The 10948-nt window shown below is 33.0% G+C and overlaps 2 protein-coding genes across 4 annotated transcripts; one reads left to right on the top strand and one right to left on the bottom strand.

The window, feature by feature from the left end:
* Positions 1-1659: 1659 nt before the first annotated feature.
* LOC115453020 (general transcription factor 3C polypeptide 6) lies at positions 1660-9519 on the bottom strand. 3 transcript variants are annotated; one of them, XM_030181651.2, is made up of 4 exons: positions 9051-9500; positions 7693-7863; positions 6134-6329; positions 3150-3321 (listed from the first exon to the last, which is right to left on the bottom strand). In XM_030181651.2, the coding sequence occupies exons 1-3, from the start codon at positions 9199-9201 to the stop codon at positions 6145-6147; spliced, it is 507 nt and encodes a 168-aa protein (XP_030037511.1). In that variant the 5' UTR covers positions 9202-9500; the 3' UTR covers positions 3150-3321; positions 6134-6144. The 3 variants fall into 3 exon arrangements, with proteins under 3 accessions (XP_037300366.1, XP_037300365.1, XP_030037511.1); XM_037444469.1 differs by lacking the exons at positions 6134-6329; positions 7693-7863 and having other exon boundaries at positions 1660-3321; positions 9051-9519; XM_037444468.1 differs by lacking the exons at positions 6134-6329; positions 7693-7863; positions 9051-9500 and adding an exon at positions 4154-4405 and having other exon boundaries at positions 1660-3321.
* A 504-nt stretch (positions 9520-10023) lies between these two features.
* On the top strand, positions 10024-10886 carry LOC115453021 (endothelial differentiation-related factor 1 homolog). Its single transcript, XM_030181652.2, has one exon. It carries the CDS (start codon positions 10155-10157, stop codon positions 10593-10595), a length of 441 nt encoding a protein of 146 aa, XP_030037512.1. The 5' UTR covers positions 10024-10154; the 3' UTR covers positions 10596-10886.
* Positions 10887-10948: the final 62 nt, after the last annotated feature.

Raw genomic sequence — 10948 nt, forward strand, 5'->3', positions numbered from 1 at the left:
CCCGCCATAGTAGTTCAGCCTGTGTATACTTATTCATAATTGTGTAGGCTGCCGAGGGGTAATCATCTCTCGTTAGGTGACATTCTATTGGACCCCACTGCACTCATCATTAGGTCAGTGGGGTCACTTTGCCGTGCATGTATAAAAAAACTCAATTTCATCATTTTGGCGGTTACAGCAAGTTATACCTACTTATTTCCACTGGCGATGTTAAACTACCAAGTTTATCAAAAACTTACACGAAGTAAGGAATAATATAAAAAAAATAAATTTAAAAACATCATTTTTTTTTAATTCTCTGAAGTACAGAAAAAAAGTATCTGTAGGTAAATTGGATCAATCTTTGTTTTATACAATGTGTAAGTAGGTAAATCTTGTCGTAAGATTTACTTGCGTATAAAACAAAGATTGATTTAATTTAAAGGTTGTTTTGTATCTTTATAGAACAATTAAAAAAGAAACATGTTTTTAAAAACTATTTTTCACTTTTAATTGTTCACTTTGAAAAGTTTTCATAAACTCGGTAGTATAATATCGTCAGTGAAAATATAAATTGCTCTAACCGCCTAAAAAGACGGAATTGAGTTATATACTTAATACCTTAGTTCAACAGCATACTCATTCTGCCCTGTAGCGTCTCATGACATTTCGAGAAAATCTTTGATTATGTTAAGGTGGTAGCTCAAGGTCCATTTTCATACATTTTGTTTCGGCTTTAATCTGGGTAACTAAACAAGTATTGGCAAGTAAAGAATTTAAATTCACGTCTAGTTAGTGATTAGTTCTCGCAGTTGAAGAAAAACGTAAAAATAATTAATAATCATGGATATTTCGGCCTTTAAAATTTAATATGACGAAATTTTAAAGGCAGAAATATCCATGATTATTAATTATTTTACATTTTTCTTTCAACTGCGAGAACTAATCACTAACTAGACGTGAATTTAAATTCTTTACTTGCCAATACTTGTTTAGTTACCCAGATTAAAGCCGAAACAAAATGTATGAAAATGGACCTTGAGCTACCACCTTAACACTCAAGCTTTTCCTTTAATTTCAATCTGTTTTAGTAATATAGGTATGTATGTCTACCGTTACATTAACTATGATTTGATCATTATCAATTATCATTTTATGAAAATGATCAAGTCATAGTTAATGACTAAGCTTTAAAATTAAACTATTTTTCGGATTTTTATCGTGGTTTCAATATTTTACTTTTTTTCCCGACGTTTCGAAGACTGCAGCCTTTATGGTCACGGGGGTGACAGGTGTTGTTCATCCTCAAAGTTAAAGTTACTAATCTTTTTAATTGTACCTAATCAACTAACGTGGCCGACGTGAAACACTCATTTAACAACACCAAAGAGCATAAGTAATAAAGGTATGCATAAAAATGGAACCATTAATAGATCAGTTTTGTAGATTCGAATTTCGTTTCCGGCTGTCCTGAAAAGTCCACATTTGGCGGTTAGAGCTATTTATATTTCAACTGACGATTTATAATGTATGTAACTTCTAATCAATAACGATGTAGTGTTTTTATACGTTAAATTTAATAAATCACACATTTTAATATAGTTTTCGTATGCATTGCTTTTAGTAGAAACCCATAAAGTTTTGTCTATTTTATCCACAGGATTTGTAATAAAATAAAACTTAATAAACCATTTCCATTCCTTTATTACATCCTAATGATTTACGTAGGCAAGTACATATTTGTAACTCAAATTTACCGGTAGTACCTATGTATGTATTATGTATGCATACCTGCACAAGTATTTACATAGGTATATTGTTGCGAATTTAAAGTTTCTTACGAGTACGATAAGGAATTTTATGTACTTACCCATAAGAAATTTTAAATTTGCAACGATGATTTACAACATTGTTATATAAGTACTGAGTAAGTACTTACTTAGGTACAATATTTGTTTTACCAATCAGATGTAAAAACAGATTAAATATATTAATGTTATATCTATATGTTGTTGTGGCCGAAACGTTCTAAGTTCCAATCCCAAATCATGCAGCACTGTGAGATTTCTTCGAATGCGAATTGCCCAAGATTGGATCCCTTAGACGAGATTACATTGTTGTCAGCGAAGCGGCCCGTTTTAATTTTTTCGAAGTCTTTTCTCGTTGGGTACGTAGTTACAAATTGATTGGTGATCAACAAAATATTTATACACAATATGAGGGTTACTCTGTTGATTTTTCTCTATGTCATCTATTATATTCGAAAGTCGATTGTACCAATTTCTACAAGTGTCTGTCTTAACTTTTTCTAAAAGATTATGATCAGGACACCAAAAGTTACAAATTTTGCCAACACACAAACAATCCTTTAGTTTTCTTAACATATGTAATACAAGAAAAGACAAAGAATTATGCTTCCAAAATTCATCATTTTGTTTTGCGTTTTCCCATAAGAAAAGGGTTTTTATATAATAACTTGCTAATTTTTTAAAACCCTGAACGTCACGCAATAATTTAAGCATTTTTAAGGCGCTTTTTAAATTATTTCTATCTTTTATATAATAGCGTTCTTGGAAAGGAAAAGCTAATCTCCAGCTTATATCGTTCCCGTTGGGTTTAGGCACTACAAAGTATTTTTTAAGTTTAGTAAGTTCAATTTTGGAAAATTCAACTTTTGAAAATATGGGCGTTTTGGGTAATTCAAATTCTAATGTAGGAACAAGGTCAATATCTATTGTCTTGCCATTGTTAGTCAAACTTAAAGTGTTTGCAGGGCCCTGTATTTTTGCGGAAATTTCGTAGTATTTATCACTCACACAAATAATGTGCTTTCCATTTTTCATTGGAATGGTGCTGATTGCAGCATCTACAACTTTTTGCATCCAAGACCTAAATCTCTTTACAGACATACAATGATATTTATTGCACCACAGCTCTGTATCTTTAAATCCTTTAATATCTGTTGTAGGTTTTTTAAAAAGTCTTCTAAATTCCGAAGGCATTTTTATACTGGTATAACCATGTTCGCTGCAGCTTGCATCTAGTACTATATTTTTGTAATTGACTGGTATTTTAAAAACAATATTTATATCGTATTCTGTTGGCTGACCAACTCGTAAACCCTCGTAATAACTACCTAAGTATTCTAACCGAGGAGACATACTGCAAAATAAGTTGTCATATTTTTTCATTTTATTGATAAGTATTTCAAGAGCTTCCTCTAGTACCGAATTGTTCAATTTTCTGTCGTTACATTTAATTTTAACATATTTTCTATTTATATCTTGAAAAATTTCTTCTAAAGTTTCCATTTTGCAAACCTTCTTTTGCATTACCAGGATACTGAAACAATGAAAATAAGTAGATATATTATATGTATTTCAAATGATATTCACGAGTAGTTCTAACGGAATAATATTTATATAAGTGTCTGTTATATAAAGAGTGTCTTTTAAAACATAATCTAATAAAACACAGTAGAATGCACCTTGCTGCTTGACGACAAAATAAACAAAGCAGTAGGATGTAACATGCATATTATCTAAAGACACTCTCGCACACATAGGAATTGTAACCCAGTTTTGTTCATACGATCTGGTTAAAGCATTATGCACTGGATATAAAAAGCAATACTAAATAGAGCCAACTGAAACCAACAGAAAAATAATCATTGAAATCCTATTTAATTTTAAGAATTTTTCTGCTGCCTCGTTAAATTTCTAAGTCAAATAACAAAAGGTATTTTTAGTGTGAGTGCTTTAGTGCCGCATAGATCCCGACCCAAAAGTTTCATTTAAATGTCATTTAATTAGTTACCTACTGCTATTCAAAATTTAATACAAAAATAAATTTAAAACTATACTATTCCGAAGCTATACTGACTCCTAAGAAAAAAAAATCGCACAACGTGATTTAAATAATAGAGGTTGGTACTATTGAAGTCGTTAAAGAATCGTTTCTCTCGCCCTATAACATTGCGGCAACCAAAGAGAAAATTGGTATATTATTATCGAATATAATTTATAAATAAATTAAACATAATGAATAATTATAAACATATTTCTAAAAAAATATTTTATTTTTTTATAAACTATTGCTTGCTCTGAGTTGATCAGCATAGCTCCGTGGCAGGGAGTTCATTTTATTTAAAATAATTGGTAACTTTAGGCTTTACCTTGTGAGGACAAACTTATATCTCAAAATGAAACTGCAATGAAGATTCAATAACCACATCAGAATCACGACAATCACAATTGCTAATACAGTCTATTAGGCACCACACAGTATTACATTTAACTAATTAGTAATATATAATCAGAAGAACGTTGTTGCTTCAATCGTGTCTAAATGAGTTATAAACTGTAGCACAGGCGTTAGTGATAAAGTGGGATTCCCAGCTAGTTTCTGTAGTACGTGTTTCGAAAATGGGGAATTACCAACTAAAGGCGCCACCAAGCTGTGTTGCCATATTTCTGATGCTAATAATTATCTAGAATATAATGCCTCCTCCATATGTTGGCCAATATAAATGTGCAAAAGGTTGTTGGCAAAAGGTATGACCAATTTGTAGGTGAGGGGAATTGTTTAGCCCACATTTGGCGCGAAATCCGTTAACAGGTTAGCCAAGAGTTGGCAAACATATTACTTAATTTAAGTATTGTTTATAATGGTGGTGTTATGTGCTATGCCTTTTGCTAAACAAATATAAAAAAAATTAGAGACCCGGATTGTATACAAATTAAAAAGCCCGAAATATACATGATAAATGCAAATAAAATATTTGTTTATCTTCATAATTTGACTACATTTTGCCGTGGTGGCATTAGTTGTATGTATTGCGTTCCTCCTAGGTTTATCGGGTTCAATTCCGTTTCAGGGTTTTTGCATTGACGGTTTTTCGTTTTTCATGAACTTGGGTGCTAAGCTTGATACTTATTGGCTCTTCAAAGTTCACTCGCCCCGTTCATAAATATATTTATTTGCATAATTTTTTTTTTCGGTTTAGCTCCTTTAATAGGTTTGGTCAACTACAATGCAACATAGTACTTATTACATTTATTATTATTTATCGTAATGAAAAGTAATATAAAATCGCATAACGTAATATGCACCATCCCATAATTTTAGACAGTATTTTCAATAACCTGCGAAAATGGCCAGAATATGCAAATGCATATTTAAATCCGTTCTCTACTCATGTATACTATTATATAAAGCTGAAGAGTTTGTTTGTTTGAACGCACTAATCTCAGGAACTACCGGTTCAAACTGAAAAATTCTTTTCGCATTGGATAGCCCTTTGTTTGTGGAGTGCTATAGGCTATATATCATCACGCCATGACCAATAGGAGCGGAGCAGTAATGGCTAGTCTCAGGAACTATCGGTTCGAACTGAAAAAATATTTTTGTGTTGGATAGCCCTTTGTTCCTGGAGTGCTATAGGCTATATATCATCACGCTATGACCAATAGGAGCGGGGCAGTAATGGCTAATCTCAGGAACTATCGGTTCGAACTGAAAAAATCTTTTTGTGTTGGATAGCCCTTTGTTCCTGGAGTGCTATAGGCTATATATCATCACGCTATGACCAATAGGAGCGGAGCAGTGATGGCTAATCTCAGGAACTATCGGTTCGAACTGAAAAAATATTTTTGTGTTGGATAGCCCTTAGTTCCTGGAGTGCTATAGGCTATATATCATCACGCTATGACCAATAGGAGCGGAGCAGTAATGAAACATGTTGCAAAAACGGGGAAAATTTATTAGTTTTGAGAGCTTCCGTTGCGTACGCTGCGTAAACGGTTAAAGTTATGCAACAATGATGTATGACGGGATTGTTCCTATTAAAAAGTTCTACAAAAATATATTATAAAACAAAGTCCACCGCTGCATCTGTCTGCCTGAATGTGTTAAACTCAAAAACTACCCAACATATTAAGATGAAATATGGAGACAGTTTGAGACCCTAGAAAGAACAAAGGCTCCCGGGCAAATATATAGCGTGACTTTTATAGCGGAAAACTTTAGCCCGAAAAACTTTATAACGCGGGCGGAGCCGCGGGCAAAAGCTAGTAATACATAAACGGGACCGTTTCGATTTGAGTTAAATAAAATAATATGTATTTACGGAAAATAAAACTTTATTATTATGTACCTGTCTGTTATTCATGGATTCATATTTTGATTTTCACATACATCCATCACATTTTCTGTTGGTTCATTCGTAGAAGTAGTAACCGCTGTACTATTAAAACTTTCTTTGAATTTATCTACAGCCTCTTTTACAGTTTTAAATGTGATAGGCTCTATAACATCTCCTGGTTGTACTGCTTGGTTTGGCTGGTTTGGATCTAAAAGCATCACAAGATTATGGATAAATAAAATATTCATAGGTAAATAAAGCTTTGTCATTAACATTACATATATAATAAATAAAGCATTACGCTTTTATCCCCAAAGGATTAAATAAATAAAGTCTAACATTCGCGTAAACATAAGAAATCATTAGATAAAATATATTTAAAAATCTACGCAATAATAAATTAATTAAAAAGCTTTAAAATTTGATGCTAGAGGTTGCAGTTAAATAATAGTAATAGCAAACTATGACATCATCGAGTGTCTCCAACCATAACGATGCGCGCGTAAGACAAAGCGTGATAATTCTACCACACGCCCACGTTTGCTCACAACGATATTTCAAATATCAATAACGGATTTATTATTTAACCAATTTTGATACTGATTTCACAGATTTTCGTATTATTTTCTGTCACATATAAAATAAGGTACAAAATCAAAAATAGGATACTACTTATTGTGCCTTTTATTAGCGGCAATAGGCTGGCCCCCTATCACATAGCACCCTACAGAGCAAGTGAAATGTGGATGTAATAACCTCTCTGCCTGAAAAGGGGAAAGATGTCATACTATGTATGTAAGCAAGTATCAAAGGACTCAAATATCAAAGTTGAGATTAATTTATTAATACAGCCCAACTCACTTGGTGCAGTGCTGATAAAGATGTTTCATGAAATTTATAATGGAGCATAAAACCTCTAAACCAATTTATATGACATTTGGTGAATATGGTGATAGGCCCTTGGCAATTAAAATTGCACATAAAATATTATAAAAAAGAAATATAAAAATTCTTAAATACCTTTAACATTTTTAATAAGACTATTTAATTGCTTCTTCCTTTCATCTTCAATAGAGTTTATTAATTAGGAATGTCATATTAATAGGTTAGGTAGGTACTACAACTGAAGGTGGAGAATGGATCAGTTACAATAAAATGTTCATATGATGATTATAACTAATGATTATTGCTTTGTATAACGAGACGAGCTTGCCGATCGCCTGATGGTAAGCTATATGACTGCCCGTAAATAGTAGAAATACCATCCAACAACTTGAGTTTCAATGTATCTGTTGTTTGGTATTCCACTGCGCTCACCATTCTAAGACATAAGATGTTAAGTCTCATTATGTCCAGTAGTTACACTGGCTACAATGTCCTTCAAACCTGAACACAAGAGTGACTATACACTGCTGCATGGTGGCAGAAATAGACATTGCAGTAGTATCTACCCAAGCAGACTCTCACATATGAGAGACCTACCACCAGTGAGACATATTACCTTTACAAATACAGAGTAATGGGGTTTTTTATTAAATTGCACAAAACTGAAAACTCCCCTTAAAACATACCTCTGCCTTCCTTCGGTGTGACATATGCATGTTCAACTTGCAGGCATTTTCTTGTTTTACAAAAATATTTTAAATTCTTCTCTGGTACTTTATCAAATAATGAATCTTCACATTGTGGGTTTGGGTCATCCTCAAAAAACATGTATGTTCCTAACGGGTTTTCATATTTGCCTTAAAAAGGGGAATAGTTTTAGCACTGTTGGAAAGATCTGAAATTTTAGAATGTATTTAATTTGGAAATTATATTACTACTACAGCAATCAATAATGATAAAGTAACCCCAGTTCCATTACGACTCTTCTATTGGGTATGATCACCTGTAAATACTTTAGGAAAAGTGATACATTAGAACTAGCCCATATTATGATATCTTGACTGCTAAAGGCCAAGATGCTATTGCTGTAACCCTGGTCATGGTAACCCTTTCCTTTTTATTATATTTTTTCCCCTTTCTGCGCTTACCTACAGTTTCTGTTATTATAACACTTTTCATGTTTGTTATTTGTCTGTATAATCGTTTTTCCTTATTTACCATTGCTATTTCTAAATGTGTCTCTATAATTTATGATTTACAAATGATGAGTACCTGTTGTTCAACCATTTCACTATAATATGACAATGTTAGCTGGGTTAGAGTTTAAAGTTTATAATTAAAAAATTTTGCACTACAAATAATGATTACTTGATTATAATTGACATGAACAAACTCATATATGAATCAGTGCCAGGACCTATTGAAAAGAATCTGTTTCTTTTTTACTAGTTTACTTAACACTTTCTGGGCCAATTGCACTTCATATTAATCATATTTCTATGATAGATTTTATATACTACTAACATTATATATGAGAGAAGAACATGTGTCTGTCTTTTATGCTTTCTCAGCTAAACTGCTAAACCAATTTTAATTAAATTTGTTATGAAGGAAACTTGAAAAAAAAAAACCTAGGATACTTTATATATTAGTCCCAAACCAAATCTCCATGCCAGTGAACCTATAAGCTATTCGTTTAAATATGAAATACCCTTTATTTAATTATTACTGGTACTTCCGTTATTTATGTAAATTGTTTGAAAAAGCTGGCATACATGAAAGAGTAGTATATGATAATGTTGCCGTTGAGCATTTGTGCTCTTAAACACAATATGTTAGGAAGGTACTTCATAATAGTATTTAAGGATGGGTTGCTGACTATGTGGGCAGGATAAAAAGTGTGGAGGTGAGAAGGGTCCATTCCGCTTATTAATCATGCTACAGATACTAAGACACTTACTCTACCACACAATCATTGCTTCCATAATTTGTAAGGGATTCGCCAAACACTCACATAGAGCTGACTATTAATAGGTTAACTCACCTGTGAAAAACATATCGTCCATTTGTACGATAGGGCGGTTGCCATCAGCGCCCAAGACATGAATACTTTTGTAATTTTCAATATCTACATTATCTTTAAATTCCACATACACCAGCAATTCTTCCTCGCAATCTGAGATATCGCTATTCATGTTGTATTTCGAAATAAATCATAATATTTACAATAACTTATATCCTTGGTCCTTATAATATGAAATTAACACTAAGCATGTACTATAATGCTCTTTGGAACACTAGGTATAGCATAAAATGAAATCCAGTTTATCTCACAATCAATTTATATGATAAAAACAACGTAGTTCTTGTAAGGAGGCTGTGATAAAAATTTAAACCACAGACTACTATTATAGATGCTACGCATATACAAAGATAGGTACCTACTACCTACTACCTAATTATGATACATGATATGAAAGAATGAAAGAACGTCTGAACTGACGTGAACTGACGGAACTGACATAAATATTAGTAACTTCACAGTTCAACCCAATTTTTAGATTATGGCTTCATCGTTGATAAACGATGATTTTGCCATTATTTGTGAGCAATATTTAATTTTCTCTTTGGCCAATGTCAAAGTACGCATTCAGGGTTAAATTTTGATGGATTAGTTTTGTATTAATATTATTCCATTTTGAGTATTTAGTAAAATTACACAACAGACAGAAATTACAGAACAGACAATTATTGTGTATTAACGACCTTAGTCTTAACGCCTTAGAGTTTATACATTAGAAATTCTATTTTTGAAATCTGAACTGAAAGATCTGAATCCAGACTTTGGAATCCGTACAAAACGGCGTTACCTTACACATATGGTAAATTTTTCGGAAGTAAAAATTATTATAGAATTTGAATTTCGTGCAGCATGTAGGTCCGGATGTATAAAACTAGCCATTTTATGACGACAATAGTCTGTGGCAATCATTCGTTCCTAGCTATTGATAATCTATGCCCGTATCTGACAAATAGTAAATACTCGCTCTTGTCTGCCTATGTTAAAGTCGAAGAAAAATTTTTGTAAGCGTTGCAAAAATATTCATTTACTAAATCGTGATATAAGTCAAATATAAGACTATACACCATGTCCGACTGGGATACTGTCACGATTCTTCGCAAGAAGCCTCCAAAAGCTTCAGCTTTAAAGACTGAACAGGCTGTAAACGCTGCACGTCGTCAAGGCATACCAGTTGAGACTCAGCAAAAGTATGGTGCGGGAACCAACAAACAGCATGTTACCACGAAAAACACTGCAAAACTTGACAGAGAGACTGAAGAATTGCGCCATGAAAAGATTCCGCTTGATCTAGGAAAACTTATTATGCAAGGAAGACAAGCAAAAGGCATGAGTCAAAAGGATTTGGCTACAAAAATATGCGAAAAGCCGCAAATTGTAAACGACTACGAAGCTGGCCGCGGCATCCCAAACAATGTAGTTCTTGGCAAAATCGAAAGGGCAATTGGAATAAGACTACGGGGCAAAGAAAGAGGCCAACCGCTACAGCCTCCTGGAGGAAAGAAATAACGGATTCCCTGGGAGGCGAAGACTACACTCCGACTTGTTTTTTTGCATAATAATATAATGATTCTATCTCATTTTTGCTGTTAATGTGTTCTTTAGTTGACATGTACTAAACTAACATTGTGAAATATGATGTAAGCATTTATTTTCCTCTAGAATGTTCCGTATTGCGACTGACGTGTTACCACCACGGAAAAGTTGAATACGCAATATTTATAGCTAAGCGAGAAAAAAACGAAATCAGCGACGGTGGAATGTGAATGTGATATGCAATAAAATAGCTATTTATGAGTATTTCGGTATTTATTTCACGTGAAAATATCTAATGTCTACCTCGACATGATAAGTACCTAACG

The sequence above is a fragment of the Manduca sexta genome, chromosome 28, assembly GCF_014839805.1.
Source record: "Manduca sexta isolate Smith_Timp_Sample1 chromosome 28, JHU_Msex_v1.0, whole genome shotgun sequence".
Taxonomy (NCBI): Eukaryota; Metazoa; Arthropoda; class Insecta; order Lepidoptera; family Sphingidae; genus Manduca; species Manduca sexta.

Coding starts and splice junctions, on each gene's coding strand:
- LOC115453020 (XM_037444468.1), bottom strand. CDS start 4,212: ATGTGGTTATTGAATCTTCATTGCAGTTTCATTTTGAGATATAAGTTT. Junction 3,322..4,153: donor TATAAGTTTGTCCTCACAAG/GTAAAGCCTAAA, acceptor TCATTGTTTCAG/TATCCTGGTAATGCAAAAGA.
- LOC115453021 (XM_030181652.2), top strand. CDS start 10,155: ATGTCCGACTGGGATACTGTCACGATTCTTCGCAAGAAGCCTCCAAAA.